We start from the raw sequence: 17,037 nt of genomic DNA on the forward strand, positions 1-17,037 counted from the left end.
CCATTGTTTACTTAGCCAGTCTCCTATCAGTATACAAATAGGTTTCTATTTTTTGGCAATGAGAAACACATCGCCAGTGAAAATCTTTCTGTAAATATCTTTGCTTACTTGTGCCCACCTTTTTGTAGGCTACTCTCCTAAAATCGCTCAATTCCCATTTTAAAAGATTAAGGGGCACGCACATTTGAAATGTTGCTAACTCTCACCAAAATGCCTTCTGCAAAGATTGTTATGCTGCACGCTGCCATCGACTCTGTGTACGTGTGTACCCTCTTCTCCACATCCTCACTTGCCCTAGATGTTTTTTCCTGCTTCTTGACTGAGAGGATGTAGTTGCAGCTCTACCTGTAGAAACCCAGTAAGCAGAAGTTCCCCTTTGGCTTTCATTGCACAAAACCAAATGTGACCCAACCAGTGCTGTGTCTTGCTGCAAGAAACCACTCTAACTGAGCAAAAGCCCCGTGGCTTCCCTCATGGTCAGGGCTCCTAGAGGACATGCTTTGTTGGTTCGCTCATGAAAGCAGCGGTCATCCTTGGTATATGTAGAGTTTGATATTCAGTTGAGCATCCCTTCTGTTCTTTATCTCTGCCCTCTCCCCAGACCCCATCAGCAGGCAGGGCTCCCTGTATGCACTGTCTTCTGGCAGTGGTGCTCTGGAGATAACAGCTCAAACTCTTAGCTTCTGAACTCCTGTAGAGACTTTGTGATTCTATAGCAGCGAAGAAAGTCTTGAAAGCCACGAGAGTTACAAGAATTGTTGGAATGGCGTTTTGCTTTGTTTTTGTCCTTTATTCTAAAAGTTACCCTTTACATTTTAAGAGCCAAAATGCTGGAGGACTTTGCACACAGCCGGCACCATCAGCAGAGGGACAGTGCATCTTGACATAAACATTTTTTTCCATAAAAAAAAAGAGGTAGGGGGAGGGGGGATTTTGACCAGCAGGTATCAATAGAAAAGGAAAAACTAGAGGGGATATGACTTGGTTTTGAGGCTGGGAGGTCATGGAGAAGAAATCCAGAACCCTACCACTCTGGGCTGAGCCCCAGTATAAGAGAAACCCCCATAAGTTTGAGGGAAACCCTGATCTAGAAGCCATTGCCTGGCTTCCAGCAATTAACCTGGGAGACTGCAGTCCCCGTAGAGAAGTGAGGTGTTCAACAAGGCACCTGAGGGGGAGAGATAGTGTCTGAGAGTGTTGTCTGGCCAGGTGGGCCCAAGGGCGGGCACACCTCACAGAGTCCCTCACACCCCATCATGGGGAGGTGATGGCTTCCAAGCTCCCTCAGCTCCCAGAAGTAATGAAAGGGCCAGCTCATTGGAAGAGACCTCAGGCTGGGACAACTAGGGTACAGATCAGGTGGCATATGGACATGAAAAGCAGAGGGTGGGGCTTCCGTGGTGGTGCAGTGGTTGAGAATCCGCCTGCCAGTGCAGGGGACACAGGTTCCGCCCTGGTCCGGGAGGATCCCACATGCCGCGGAACAACTAAGCCCGCGAGCCACAACTACTGAGCCTGCGCTCTAGAGCCCGTGCTCCGCAACGGGAGAAGCCACCGCAATGAGAAGCCCGCGCACCGCAACGAGGAGTGGCCCCCGGTCGCCGCAACTAGAGAAAGCCCATGCACAGCAACCAAGACCCAATGCAGCCAAAAATATATTAAATAAAAAAGCAAAACAAAACAAAAAACTGCGTTGTAGAGGCACAAATGCCAACCAGTGCCATTAAAAAAAAAAAAGCAGAGGGTGGCATTCCTTGGCCAAGCAGAGCAAATTTCTCCTCCGTAGTGTCCAGAGAGGTAGGAAGATGACCACGGACCAGGCACTCACCACCAGCCACCCCATCCTTGCTGCTGTGATGTTACAGAAGCCTCCCCAGATGCAATCCAGGCAAAAGGGAAGGATGAGAGTAGTAATTACCCAAGAGCCACTGGTCATTTTCCCGAAGAACTATACTGTGAGCAAGACACTTTTCCGGTCTAGAGAGAAACTGGGGGTTTACGAGCTAAACTGAGCTCAGTTTAAAAAAATAAAAAGAGAATTAATATTTTGTATGCCAGAGTACAGTCACAAAACAACACCCGTGACAAGTGCAAAAGGAAAAGTAACAGCTTGCTGCCGTGTCCTTGACATGGCATTTCCAGGAGCACAGCTGGACTAAACCAGCCACCCTAACTCTTGCTTCCCTTTGTCACCAGTGCAACAGCTTTGCAGGATGCATGTCCGGGAATGGAGCTAATTGACTCCAGAGGCAGTGAACTTGGGGCACTTGTCACGTCTGCAATGCTCTCCACTCAGTGAATCTAAGCCAGGGGAGAAGGATGACCAGATCTTCAGAGACCTCATGGCAGAGCTTTGGTCATCATCTTCTCCTCCCTTCTTTGCCTGCCTGTTCCTTATTTGCTGCTTTAGTATCAGCACAGGTGTCACTCCCTCCAGAAATCTTCCCCCAATCTTCACCTCCCTCTCTCCACCAGGCTGGTGAGGCTCCCTTTGTGCTCTCACACTCTGTCTCGCACAAAGTAGGCCCTTGGTAGGTGCTGATTGAATGAATGGGTCCAGCAGGAGAGCACACACGAACCCCAAAAACTCTAACCCAGAGCAGGTTTTGGTAAGAGCTCTCAGCCTTGGGAGTAGAGGTGAAATGGATTCTGGGGAACAAGAACAGGGTATCTGCTGATAAACAGTCTTTCAACGAGGAACACAAAGCCCAGATTCCTTAATGTCCGTGTGTGATGGAAGGCCCGGGCTGAGCCTGTATTAACTGCTCTTTTTATGACAAGCGTGGAGAATAGGTAGGCATTGTGCCCTGTCTTGGCGTTTGTAAGATGATGATATCTGACATTCTAGAAGCTTCTGCTTCCAACACAGCCTGCTAACAGCAGAAGGTCCTTTCTCAGATGGCAGACAGCCTTGATGCTAAAAAAGGCATCCCTGGAAATAGCAGAGTCTACCTTTCAGTCTTTGAAAAGCAAGGTGTTGGGATGGGAGTTGGGTGATATTTGATGGGTGTCTGGTGGGGCAGGGGGCCCAGCTGGGACTGAAGTCGAGTGTCCCCGTCATTCTCAGGTCCAGACGCGCTCTTTGCATGCAGGACCTGGAAGCATCTTGGAGAAATCCCAAGAGAAGGGCCCAGAAGGGTAAGCCTGGCTCAGGGGAGAGGGATTTGGAATTCAAAGGGGTTTTTTGCTTGCTTGTTTTACTATTTGTCTCTTGGCCCAGACCTGCACGGTTCAAGTTGAATCCTAGGGCGGGAGGCAGGCATAAAGGAAGCCGCACTGCATCAGGACCACCCTATAAACGCAACCAGAAGGGCCGAGAGGCACTTAGTTGCAGACCACAGCACAGCTCCGGCACCTCCGAGCTACGTAGCCCTCCCCCCGCCACCAGCACTGGCAACAGTGCCCGGGGCGTTGGTACCCACAGCGGTGGCGTGGCTGCAGCGCCTCTCTAAGTGCCTGGTGGAGCTGATGGTGGTCTCTGCAAGGGCAGCCTGTTGGAGGGCCGCCGTGTGGGGCACTGTCACCCAACTTAGCAGAACCAGAGGCTGGGGCAGTGGGTGCAGGAAAAGGAAAAGAAAATTAATGGCAGGCATCCTCTGCATATAACCAGATTTATTTTATGAGCATATGAGAGACAGAGATTTCCAGAAATACTTGTCATTGGTTGGGGTCATCCTGCAGAAGTGCAAGGCAAGGGTCAATAAAATTCCAGTTAACCCCCAGCTGATACGACCTGGGAAAACATGAGACGCATGGAATTTTTCCTTGGTCCCTCTTCTCTCACCTCAAGTTCCTGCCCGACCCCTGGCTAATTTTCCTCAAAACTGAAAAACATTTCTTCAAAGGCATGTAAATGTCTTCAGCAAGTCTCAGGAGCTCCGAACAGTACATAGCTGCAAACCACAGCCGCCTCCCGCTGGTGGGTATTCTGCTTTGAATTTGGGGGAGGAGAGGAATGCACTTAGGGACACCGGCTCCAGGGAAGGACAGCAGAGCCAATTGGCCACCCCCGGGCTCCCACTCTCCATCCTTTCCCACGCAGCCTTCAGACCGAAATCCCCCGGGGGTCCTGGAGGCTGCCTTTGGAGAGTGGCCGTGCAGACTGGCCATTTGTTGCCTGCACACCCTTCTATCATGCCCTTCAGCCAGGGAGCCAAGGGTCTTAACTTCAGTTGCTCAACTAAGGGCTATTTTTCTGGGCTGCAAGTCCTTGTCTGGTGTGAATACGCAGAACGGAGCCAGGAGTGCAAGTGTATTGATGCCGTTCCAACGAGGCCGTGAGCCCCAGCTCTTTGCAAAATCCCATCTGGGTTTTATTTTGCAGATGCCACGGCCCTTTTTCTGTGTAACTAGGGAGCGTTTGGGAGAACAGCTCTCAGCTTACACATAGGAGGCCTCAAGGGTGGAGCTTGTATTTGGGGTCCTCGGGTTCCCCACACAGGGGTCACTGGCCTGACTCCACCCCAAGCTTCATTCGGTGTCTGGGTGAGCGTCGCCACTGAGGCTGGGCCAGATCCCACCTCTCCACCTGACCTGGTGGTCTCCCAGGTGAGAGGTCAGAAAAGGAGCCTGGGGGCTTCCCTGGTGGTGCAGTGGTTAAGAATCTGCCTGCCAGTGCAGGGGACACGGGTTCAAGCCCTGGTCCGGGAAGATCCCACATGCCGCAGAGCAACTAAGCCTGTGCGCCATGACTACTGAGCCTGCGCTCTAGAGCCCGTGAGCCACAACTACTGAGCCTGTGTGCTGCAACTACTGAAGCCCACGTGCCTAGAGCCCATGCTCCACAACAAGAGAAGCCACCTCAATGAGAAGCCCATGCACCGCAACTGAGAGTAGCCCCCCCCTGCTCGCCGCAACTAGAGAAAGCCCACGCATAGCAACAAAGACCCAACCCAGCCATAAATAAATAAATAAATAAATATTATAAACAAATAAATAAATAAATTTTTTTTTTAAAAAAAGAAAGAAAGAAAAGGAGCCTGTTCCCTCAGGCCCATTTCGCTCTGAAATGGCCAGCCTTTGGTGTCCCTGGCCTCCGGTTCAGGCCACCTTTGTGAGTCCCGGGAGCACAGAGGTATGAACCAATCTCACCAACGCATGTGTGCACAGACTCCTGTGGGCTGGGCTGTGTCAGTACATCTTTTTAATGCAGTTTCTTTCTTTATCGAATATGGCAGTTCCCTTTCCATGCTCTTTGAAACCAATAACCTTAATCTTAAGACACTTAAGGAAACAAAATTAAGTCCTATTTTTTTAAGCATTTTGGTTGACATGGGTGTATATGAAGGCAAAGGGGGACCTGGTTTAATACTAAGGCCAAGCCACTGCCTCGTGGTTTCCGGAGCCCGGAGACCCAGGGGGCTGAAACCACAAGGTGCCTGGGGCCCTGGGCACACGCCAGCGCGCTGCTCCAAAAACAATAAGCAGCCGCCATTGTGGAGGGTCCCACCCTGCTCTTGTCTGACTCAACTCCCGTTTGGGCATCAGCTTAATTTAGTGGAGAAGAAGGGAGAATGCAGGATTGGCATTCATTGTGACGCAGCTTTGTTCCTCAGACCCTGCTGGGAGAGGCCTCAGGGCCAGAAGCCAAGTCCTATGAGGACACCAGTCTCTGTGATCCAGGCAGGGGATGATGGCCGCGCGGAAAGGACAGCTTTGAGGAGAGGCCACTCTTTCCGCAGGGTCCGTGGTCTCGTTTTGTGCAACTCACCCCTGATTTCTAGGTGCAACCCAGATGCTCCTCAAAAGAAGGCCTGTCTTTGAAGCCAGACCAGGAGGGGGTAAAGTGGAATCCGTTGTCTTTCCCAAGCCTTGGTTAGAGTTTTTTTTTTTTTTTTTTTTTTAAGAAACGTCCTTTGGAAAACAATCTGGCAGAAGATGTAGGACAATGATGAGCCCAGGGCGTGGGGCTCTTCCCAAGGACTATAGCAGATATGCAGTGCGGACTCACGGCTCAGGGCTGACGAAACACAGCTGTCTTCCAGGGTCTGTGCTGCATGGCTCTCCCACCCAGGGGCGCTCATGGGCAGCCTGAAGTCAGATGGTTCCTGTTGTAGGAAGCGCTCTGCTCATCTCCACCGGGACTGCCACGAGCTCACGGAGATGCAGGTGCGGGCATGCCCTGCACGGTCTCCTCTGAACCCAAGCAGCTTCCAGTCAGCTCCAGCTTATCTTTGAGCTCTTTGAAGACAGTCTGGACAGGAGAGGACAAACCTGGGGTCCCAGATGTCTTCTGATTGGCTCAGCAGGGTTCTGGGAACCATGGAGGGGAAGACTTTGGTGCAGCTTCTCCGTCAGTGTCAGGTCCCCGGGCTGAATTCCTCTTCAAGCCCCTCCAGTTTCCTGTGTGTGTATCAGTGCTGGGCTACTCTGTAAGGAAGGAGGCCAGGGTATGCAATCATCTTACACTTTGGGAGCTCCTTGGCAATTGTCCTGAGGCCTGAGGATGTCCTGATCTCTATTAAACCAAGATGTTCTTCTGGAGTTGGGGAGAGGTTATGTTGGGGATCAGACAGAACTGTCATAGGCTGGAGCTTGGGACATAGATGCTTCCTGGGTCCAGTTTGATGGCTGAGATGCCCACGTGAAGTCCGGGGCCACCTGCTTGATGACCCCAGTGCCAAGGAGGAAGGGGTGCCTCAAAGGTGTCCGCTTGATCTGCCTGGACCCTCCAAAGCTGGCAGCTTCACACTCCCTTGCTCACTTCGGCAGCTTTGATGTCTCTGTGGATCTCTGTCAGAATGTGAGTAATCTAAGCCCTTCAGAATTCCCCTCAGAAGGTGGCAATTCAGGGCTCCCCCTAGATTCCATGTTTTAGCGGGTCCAGGTGGCGATCCCTCCCAAGACAATCCACAACGATCCAGGCTTTGGTGGAGACAGTGGCTGCACTGGCCTAGCATGATGACCTTCCTCAGTCTCATCCTCCTCTTCCGGACTGATGACCTTGGAAGAGGGAGCAATTGCCATCTTCCTGGACACCTTTTCCCAGCTGGCCAAGCTTAGGGAAGAGTTCTCAGGATCTACCTGGGAATGCTGGTGGGCAAACTCCCTCTAGGGCGCCGAGTCCTGCCACTGCCAGCAGACCGCCTTTCCACACCCCCAGGAAGCTCTTAGATTCCTCCCGTGATGCCCCAGGTTGTGGGCAGTCTGGGATGTGCAGATGGTGAGGTCAACAGGGGTAGGGAATTGTAGCCACACAGTTGGCCCAATCTCTAAGACCCACTGCTTACAGTATGTCCTTGCAGGAACCATTGATCCAGGACTGTGCACGCTTGATTTTATAATCTGTTCCCGCAGGTCCTGAATGAATGACCTCCAACACAACCGCACATACCCGGTTTTATTCTCTATGGAGGGGATGATCCTGGGCTTTCTGGTCACAGCAAGCTGCCTTGTACCAGCTGTGTGACTTGGCACAAGTCAAATTCCTTCTCCGTTTCCTTACCTGAAAGTGATGAGTGAGGAGGGTAGGAGGGCTGAACTTTCCCAGCAAATCTGGAACATCTACCTGCTCTAAATTTGGACTTCACCAGGTCCCAAGCAGGACAAGGATCCTTTGTTTTTGCAAGGACACAGACTGGCCTGCTATGGTGGGGCGTGCACCACGCCCACCTCTCATCTAGCCAGGGAAGTCCCTAGTCCAGGGCACTGCTCCTCTTCAGAGCTGGCACCTGTGGGCTAGGTCTGCGCAAGCTCCAGCTTGAGGCCCTAGCTGGGCACCCATCAGAAACCCCCAGGGTACAGTGGCTGGCGGGAGGTGGGGACTTCCTATACTTACTGATAATCAGGGAGGTCTTTGATAGAAACAGTACTCGAACTTTCTAGTACTTTTAGATTTGAGAACAGCCCAGTTCTACAGCTGGCAGCTACTGCAGCAAGTTCCCACTCAGGGCTTCTCTGTCAAACTAAGGAGGAAGTCCCCCGTCTGAAAAGTTGTGACCCCCACCAGGGAGCCCCTGGCCCTTCAGAGAGCCGGTGGGCAGCCTGCTGAGCCCGTCCGTCTGGTTCGAGGTCCAGTCTGCGCCCACGCAGAATTTTCCTGCCAGGTGTGGCCACGGCCTGTTCCGCTGAGCACCCAGGCCAGGGAGTGATGCGCTCCTCCCAGCTCCGCCCCCAGCCCCCAGCCCCTGAGCCCCCTGAGGAGAAACGGAGTAGGCGCTCTTTTTCCTCCGGGGCAGAAATGAGAGCCAGACACAAACTGAGAGCCCGCCCGGCTGAGCCAAGAGGCGGCTGGAACCATACGAAGCACATTAACTATTAATAATTTCCAGTTGTTTGCTCGCTGGGTTCAGCCGGCTCCCCCGGCCTCTGCGGGCTCGGGCTCTACTCTGCTCCCGCCCGACGCCAGGGCTCGAGATATGAGCGCCTGCCGGCCTGGCTGGACCAGGGCGAGGGGACAAGGCGCCCTCGGGCCCGGCGCGAGAGGGGTACAGGGTCGGCTTGCTGCGGGGCGGGCGGCCGAGCGGGGCGGGGGCCCGGGGGCCCGGGCCGGTGCCCCCCGTTCCTGTGATCGGCCGCTCGGGGCGGGCTGAGCGGCCGGGCGGAGCGCAGCGCGGGCTGCGCACGGCGGGAGCGCAGCGGCCCCTGGCGCCCGGCCTGGCGGCTCCGCCACTGCGGGCGGGCGGGTCGGGCCCCGGGCGGGGCGGGGCAGGGGGCGGGCCCGGGAGCGCGGCGACCGGCGGACCCGGACGGCGCGCGGGCGGCGGGCAGGGAGGGCGGCCGGCGGGCAGCGGCCCCGGCCCCGCCGCGCGCACCGCCATGGTGGGCCGGCTGAGCCTGCAGGATGTGCCCGAGCTCGTGGACGCGAAGAAGAAGGGCGACGGCGTCCTGGACAGTCCGGACTCGGGCCTGCCCCCCAGCCCCAGCCCCAGCCACTGGGCACTCGCGGCGGCTGGGGGCGGTGGCGGCGGCGGGGAGCGGGCGCCGGCCCCTGGGGCGCTGGAGCCCGACGCGGCGGCCACCCCCGCGGCCCCGGTGAGTGACCCCGCCTCGGCCCCTCCCCCCATCCTCTCCATCCCCCCGCGCCCGGGCCCCGGAGACCCCCAGGCGGTCGTATCGGCCCTACCGGGGCACGCTGTCCCCGCCGCCGCCCGCCCGTCGGCCCGCGCTGGGAGCCCGGGGCGGGAGCGCGGCGAGAGCCCGGCCAGCTGGAGCCGGTGGCTGGAAAATTGTCATCGCCTGGGAGGCCCGGGAGCCCGGGGAAAGGCGACCACCGCCTCCTCCCTTCGGGGTGACGGCCCCCGGGGCTGCCAGGCTGCGGCTCGTCCACATTCCTGACCCTGCCGGGCTGGAGGGGCCCAGGGACACCGAGAGCAAACTTCCCCCAGGCACCTCCGGGCTTTGCCCTCGCCCCCGGTGGCTCCAACGGGCCTGCTTCCCCTCCCGGTCGGTGTTGGGGAGAGGGGTGTACTCGGGCTCCCCGATTCAGAGAGCAAAGGGGGCCAGCTTTGGGGGACTGTTAGTGGCCTTGGAGGGGACCTTTTCAGATCCGTGGTCCCTCTTGTCCCGTCACCTAAGCCGTGTCTGGCACATGATGGGTGGGAGGCCTTTAGGTGGGTGGAAACTTTCAAAAATGTGTCCTTTTACTTTATTTTAAAATTTTTATTTAAAGAAAAAACACCAGGTCCCTTTTACCTTAGAAATGGCTCACATGGTGGTGTTTCTTGCCTTTACCTAGAGCCCAGGGGACCCACATCCTGCCTACAGTCAAGCTGAAAGTGGGGCTCTGAGGCCACCCCTCCCCCTTGGGGATGGGTGTTTGCAGCCTTCTCCCCTGGGTGAAGTAGTCAGTGGCAGCTGCTGCTCCTCAGGGACCCACCCCCTTTGATGGTGCGTGGAATTCTTGACCAATGATCCTGTCTCTCAGTGGACATCAGTGCATCCTCTCATTTCCATTAGAAGGCAGCACTTGCTTCATCGTGGCCTTCAGAACCCTCGCCATCTGGCCCTTTTTAGCCTCCTCTTCCACATCCCCTGACCACAGGCAGATACACGCATCGGTGCCTCTGATGCTGCTTCTTCCCCTGGTGTGCCTTTTCCCTCCCAGCCATCCCCTTCTACCTCTCCCAACACCCAGCTGGCTTTTCCACCTGTCAAACCCCTGCCAGCCCTGCAGTGCCCAACTTGTCACCTCCTCTGGGAAGTCTTCCTGGATGCTTCCCAGAACCATGCCAAAGGCTGTGACTTCGCCCCCTTTCCCTGGTAGGCCCCTTGTTCATGCGTAGAACTCCTGCTGCCCTGCCCCACTCCCAGCATGCACTGGAGCAGGCTGGGTGCTCAGGGAGCGTTGGGTGGCAGGGATGAGGGAGCAGAGGAAGCAGGGGCAAGAGAACCGAGTGCTTGTCTGGATACCTGGAAGAAGGCTGTCGTGTGAGTGCTGGGTGGCACCTACCTCCTCTTGGTGGCTGCATCGTCCTGCAGCCCCCAGGACTCCCGGAAGGCACCCCCAGGTTGGGGAGTGTCTGGCAGCTAGAGAGCTTGGGGCAGCGCAGGGCCCCCTGTCACTGCTGGGGGCTGTTTCCTAAAGCTCTGAGGCAGCCGGTGCCCACACCTTACCCCCTCCCCCAGCTGGGTTCTCAAGCCCCAGTGAAGGCTTCTTAAACTCTCCCCCCACCAAGTTCAGGGCTGGACCCTGGGGACCCCCTGCCTCTCCCTGACCTACCTGGTCCCCTTTGGCTTTTGCATGTCCACTCTATGCCCCCACTTGACACCTTGTCCAGGTAACATAAGAGTCTTAGAGTCGACCTTCTAGAAATGTCTGCTTCCTGGAAGACATGGGGGTGGGGCTGCCACCGCCATACCCTGGCCCAAGTGTAGGTTCTTCTCTCAAATCAGACAAAGAAAATGACAGCTCCCAGTTAGCCCAGGAACCCAAAGGGCTGCTCTCTGTTGCTCGCTTAACACAGAAGCCCTGATTCCAGTCAGATCAGGTGAAACACCAGCAGCTGTGTGGAGGATGGTCCCGTCTCTTACTCAGGCTACTTGGTGAATCAGAAAGCCCGATGCTCTGACCAGGCTGGAAGGCGGTGAACCCCTGGGATGCTGTGCTCTGGCTCTTTGGGTTTTCTGGATAGTGGAAGGTGACATAGAGAACTTTCTGGTTTTCATCTTCCCAATGAGTTTGCAGATTCCTCCATCTTGGCTGGGTATTTATCTGGTAGCCTCAGAGGCAGAGGACATGGGGGAAGTTGGACTGAATCTTCAGTGTAAAAAAAAAAAAAAAAAAATCCCTTGTAGCATTTTTCTTTGTTGGTTTTGGCCTTTTCTGAAGAGTTGCTGAGACAATGACAGGGTTGGGGGCACATAACTGAAGGTTCTGGTTAGTGAACTCCCAGTTCATGGCGGTTTTCTCACCGCCTTGCCGCGGGATGATGCAGCAGCCCCGGGGTCTGGCAGCGGTCACGACGCTGAGCTCTAATTTGTTTCCTCTTTTCATCCTTCCACAAAACCTCATCGATGGAAAGGGACACCCCCTGTGTGCAAATAAGGTCACAGGGCATATGCTGTGACTCTGCTGAGGGCACACATTCATGATAGACGTGGGATTCGAGCAGACCTCTTGGCACCCTCCGTGCCCTGTCCAGTGGTCCTCCCATGCTGTGGGTCAGCCCTTCGCTGGCATCATTCCCTGGAGGGTGACACAAATCTCAGTTGGGCCCGTCAGCTGGAGGCTAGAGCCAGGACCTTCTGCGGGGAAAGCATCGGATGGGCCTGTGATCTAACTGCCTTTTCTGTTGTTGCAGAATCCAGCTTCTCTCCCCAGCACCCTGGGCTCTGGCTGCTCGCCGAGGTTATGCCCCCTGTCGTTTGGCGAAGGAGTGGAGTTTGACCCCTTACCACCAACGGAAGTAAGGTAAATATAGCAGGCCCTGATTTCATTTTATTTCTATTTTCAATTTTTTGTTCCAGTAATTAACACTTGTTATTTAAAAAAAAATAGTCAATGACAGAAGTATGCCAAAGACTCTTATAGTTTCGTGGGTACTCTTTCGGATGTTTTTTCTGTACTCTAACCATTTGAATATAGATACACTTATTAAAATAAAAATGAGATCGTGTTATACATAAAGTCCTGCAAACTTGCTTTTTGCACTTCACTTATCATGGCCATCAGATGTTTAAAAATTTGTAATAAAGTAATTCCTCTTTCCAGAAGCTTCTTTCCACATCTCCCCACCCCCACCTCACCCCACCCCACCCCAGTGTCAAGGTGCTGTGACCTTGCCTCAGGTTCTGATTTCACTGGGCAAGTACCGTTCTTCTTCCTCGGGGAATTTATCATCCAAGCTCATCTGGGGGCAGAGATCCATTGAGAGGCTCCATTAAAGATACGTCTTTTTAGAGAAAGGAATTTTACTTTTGGTAGCTGGTGGCTTTAGAGATAGAGTTCCCTTGCATGGATACAAAGGGCCCTTTGACACAGAACAAAGGAGGCTCACCAGTTTGGAGGTGAGCAGTTCAGCCTTTTATTCCTGAGGAGCTTGTATTTTGAACAAAATGGGGACATGACTTCATGACATGAGCTTCCCAGCCTTTTAACCTACTTGCCCAAGGCGAAGAGATGTTTCCACTGGACTCATTTTAAAGAAGAGTGCCGATTCTTACTCTCTGACCAGTGGGAAGGGGCTGGCGAGGGGCAGTGCTGTTCAGTTTGTCTATGTGTGATGCGTGTGCATATTTTTAATTTTATTTTTTATTTTTTAAATTTCTTGGCCGCGCCTCGCAGCATGCGGGGTCTTAGTTCCCTGACCAGGGATCGAACCCTCGCCCCCTGCAGTGGAATCGTCGAGTCCTAACCACTGGACTGCCAGGGAGGTCCCGCTTGTGCATATTTTAGTATCTATGAAGATGCCATAATTAGGAAGTAATATGAATTCATGCTTTGCTTCCAAAAAAAAAAAAAAAAAATCCCAAATTGCCCAAGAAGGACTTTAAAAAAGTTATAAAGTAGCTGCTGAGGAACGTGGATGTTAATTTATTTTATGGAAAACAAGACTGTAATTGGCTGTGATGGATAAGGTCAGATCTCGGTTCCCTGGGTTTGAGAGAGTCTCCAAACCGAAGGCAGAGGTGGCCCCAGTACTAGTATTTGGTATCACCGAGCTTTCAGAACCAGCATTCAGGATGTCTGGGTTCCCTTCTCCTCTCATTAAAGAGCTGATTGTTCACTTCAGGGGACAGAGAAACCACTCATCCCCCGTGGACAGGAGAATCTGCCTTGTTATATATAATCATTCCCACCAACAGCAGTCGCTGTGTTAACACGCTCCCCCATTCTATTGGGCACCTTTTTCAGAAAGAGGAAACAGGCTTGGAAGTTAAGTAACTTGGCCAAAGTCTCAAAGCTTAAGTCAGTGGGAGCCGACTCCAGGGGCTGCCGCCTGCAGTGAGGAACAGTGAGTGCGGGTTGAACTTGGGAATCCTGCATGTCTGCACTGAAACCCCAGCTCTACCGCTCCCTCCCACTGTGACCTTAACCTCTGCACCCCGATTTCTTCTCCCAGGGTTGTTGGGAAGATTAAATTAGATCCTGGAAGTAAAGTGCTAGAACAGGACCACACAGTGAGCACGTTATAAACTCCGTGCGGCTTCTCCCTTGAGTCACCACATCTCAAGGTTCAAGGTCACGGTAGGGATCCCTGTGCCCCCAGCTCAGAGGAGCGGCTTCACGCTGCCTTATGTCTCCCGCTCAGGTACACGTCCTCAGTCAAGTATGACTCAGAGCGACACTTCATCGACGACGTCCACCTGCCCCTGGGCCTGGTGGTGGCCTCCTGCAGCCAGACCATCACCTGCATTCCCAGTTGCACGTGGCGCAACTACAAGGCTGAGGTGCGCTTTGAGCCGCGCCACAAGCCTGCCCGCTTTCTCAGCACCACCATCGTCTACCCCAAGTACCCCAAGACCGTCTACACCACCACCCTGGATTACAACTGCCGCAAGACACTGAGGAGGTTCCTGTCCAGCGTGGAGCTCGAAGCCATGGAGTTCGTGGGTGGTGATTACCTGTCGGAGGAGAGCTGACTGCAGCAGGCTGGGGGGCTGGCCCGGCTTTCCTGTCCAGGTTGGGTTGGGCCAGGCTGCCCTTGTGTGTCACTCCAGCCCCAGAAGAGTCTAACCCAGAGACACCTCTAAGCCCAGACTGGGGAATAAAAAAAAAAAAAAAAAAAGTCACAACATCTTCTAATTACTGAAAGAATTTGATTTTTTACAATTTTTTCCAGTTGTTTTTAAAAGGAGTGTGTTTCCTAGTTTGCTGCTACGTAGCTGCCCCGAAGTCTCAATTTGATGAGAAAATAAAAGGATGGCTAGAGCAAAAGGAAAATGGCCACACTTCGAAATAGGGAAGAGGGGAGCGCTCTTCTTCCATCAGTCAGTTTGTCTGAGGAAGAGCGTGGAAAAAATCTCTGAGATGGAAAAAGTGAGTTGGAAGAACTTTCTGCCCCGGGTGTCTTCACTACTACAAAAGTGGTGCTAATTCAGTGAGCTGTGACACCCATATGGGTTCAATCTGGAGAGTTGAGTTCCATTCTGGTTTTTTAAATTTCCATTTGTATTTCCTGTTAACCAAAACTCTTGGAATTCTCTAAATCTTTTTTGTGATATCGAAAAACCCCAAACCACAATATAAGATGCCTTTCAAAAAAAAGAGAGGAAGGAAGGAAGGGGAAGGCAGGAAGGAAGGAAGGAAGGCGTTCACCCTGTACTTTTCTCTAGAGTGGGGTCAGATCAACTGGTGGCTGAGTCTGGGGGCAACAGCTTGGTTCTGGTTCCTTCCACGGGTGGGTTCCAAGCTCGGGCTCTGGCGAAGCGCCTTGAACCCCTGGCATCTGGTAATGTCTCCACAGGCTTGTGTAACTCTCCTGATATGTATTTTGGGGTTTCCAAATACTTTCCTAGTTTTTTCATAAGGCGAAACATAGCAGAGTGTCCTTTGGAGAGAAATGGCATTTTGAAAGATTGCTTAGGGAAAACACTTTTGGGGGAGCCCACAGGGGGCGTTTCACTCACAGTGGGAGCCGACGGTCACACCTAGGACTTGACAGCCCCGGGGAGGAGGTGGACACAGATGTCTCTGGTGATCTGGTTCATCAGGCTGGGCGTCCTTTCCAGTGACCTTTGGTCAACACTGCGGAGGAATTCTGCTGGTGCCTGAGGTCTAAGCGAAAAAGCAAGGAAATCCACCTCCCTGCCTCCAGCCAAGGGAAGCAAAGGAGAATTGAGCATAGGGAAGGACGCCACAAGTCAGGCTCCAAAGCCTGGGCGCTGGGGTGACCGCACCCGTCTAAGCGTTCGTTTTAGTGTGACAATCATGGCGTCGCGTGTGAATGGAAGAAACTGTGTGAATTCAGCTGAACAGGCCACAGAAGCGGGGACGCAGGCTGGGCCAGGTCAGGAGGGCACGGGTGCCAGGCTGCCTCTGGCCTTCAGCCTCCTGCCCGCCCTGCCTCACCCGGCCCGTACTTCTTTCTCCTGCCGATCCCTGTGGATTTTGAGTAAAGAAAGTGGCAGATGGCTTTTGCTCTTCTTATATCAGAGAGAACAAAACCGTGGATATTTCTCTTTGAATGCATCCAAGTTATGTCAAGTGCTCGGGGCTTGCAGAGTCCTGGAAGCTCGGACTCCCGCTGCATCTCCGGGTTTGTGCTGATGGCTTCCGTCTGTCCTGAAAGCAGAATTGAGAGCTCTCTGGGTACCCTGGAGCCACAGCAGGGACTTCTGTTCTGAGGAGAGCAGGTGTGATGATAATCACTGTCATTTAAAGTCATCAGAGGCCTAGAGGGCCAAATGGTCTGCTGTCCTCTTCAGGTTGAACAGTATTTAGTCTGTCGTGCACCTGGTTGGAAGCACCCCTTCCGTGGAGCCTGCTATCAGCTCCATGGTCCTGAGTTTGCCAGCGTGAAGCTCAGCAGGGACCCCTCGAGGGGTCACTCCAAGACCCCATAGTCTCCTGTCTTCATGCAGAGCAGCCTCCTGCGTTTGGAAGAGTAAATTACACAGCATTTATTGATTAAAAATGGGTTTTTCTCTCTGATTTCATAATCTTGTCATTTAAGACAAGTGGTAAATGTAATTTTTGAACTATGGTAAGAGAATTCCCAAGGTTTTGCTCTGGCCCAGTGGAGACACTTGATGAGCCCAGGACAATGTCATGGGCAGCTCGGCCAGAGAGACGAGGGGTAGAGAACGCGACCTTTAAACAGCCCCGTGCTGAGATGCATGTATGAGATTTTTTGATACGAAATATATCAGTAAAGTAAGTAGAAGTGAGCGACTGCACGTGTGTCATGTGAATGGAAAAGCAGATTTTGTTTTAAGTTATTCACTAGGGACCAAACTGTAGTTCTCTCAAATCCTTTCTTTTTCTCCAAATCTGCTTTGCTGAAAGTTGCAGAAAAGGAAGCATGTGAAGACGTAAGGGGACACGTCAGGGTGGATAGCATGTTGCCGATCTGTGCTGGATTCATGTTAGTTTGCAAGGTGGAAGCGATGATTTTTAAAACCCACTGATGAAAAACAAACATTCCTAAGGGAGTCTGGGAAATACCGTTTACTTATGAGTTAAAAAGTCTTTTTTCTCAGACTCTTAAGTTATGTCTTTTATGTAATAAGGACGATTTGTATTTTCAGAGCAAAGTTTTCTTTTGAAATCACAGACCTTTGAAAAAGAATACCTTTTCATTTGATACATTTCCTGTTTCTCACCTTAGGAACAGTATTTGATGAAAACGACTTTTTAAATTTATCTTTGACATCTGTCTCACTTCGTTTAGTTTTATGACTTCTTCATTTAATAATAAATTATCCTTTAAAAACACTTGGAGATGCTTCCTTTTTTTAAAATAAACTCATAATGCCTGGTTGAGAAAAGTGAGAGAAACGGCTCCTCCTCTTGAGAAATTTTAAGATGTGATTATGTATTAATAGCACAATACTTCTGACTGGGGTATGCGTTCTCCTGGGGGTACAAGATTTTCCAAGGGGTTCCTGGGCACAGGAACGTTAAGGAATTTGTTCCCAGATTTGATGTGTACTCTT

General features: G+C 52.7%; 1 protein-coding gene across 3 annotated transcripts; it reads left to right on the forward strand.

Moving 5' to 3' along the window:
• The first annotated feature begins 2,243 nt into the window (after positions 1–2,243).
• On the forward strand, positions 2,244–16,816 carry RFLNB (refilin B). Of its 3 annotated transcripts, none has more exons than XM_082370834.1 (4): positions 2,244–2,479; positions 3,068–3,138; positions 11,742–11,851; positions 13,692–16,816. In XM_082370834.1, exons 1-4 carry the CDS (start codon positions 2,320–2,322, stop codon positions 14,020–14,022), a joined length of 672 nt encoding a protein of 223 aa, XP_082226960.1. In that variant the 5' UTR covers positions 2,244–2,319; the 3' UTR covers positions 14,023–16,816. The 3 variants fall into 3 exon arrangements, with proteins under 3 accessions (XP_082226960.1, XP_082226962.1, XP_082226961.1); XM_082370836.1 differs by lacking the exon at positions 2,244–2,479 and adding an exon at positions 2,534–2,974; XM_082370835.1 differs by lacking the exons at positions 2,244–2,479; positions 3,068–3,138 and adding an exon at positions 8,652–8,973.
• The last annotated feature ends 221 nt before the right edge of the window (positions 16,817–17,037 follow it).

Source organism: Balaenoptera borealis, assembly GCF_965194805.1.
Source record: "Balaenoptera borealis genome assembly, chromosome: 20".
NCBI lineage: Eukaryota > Metazoa > Chordata > Mammalia > Artiodactyla > Balaenopteridae > Balaenoptera > Balaenoptera borealis.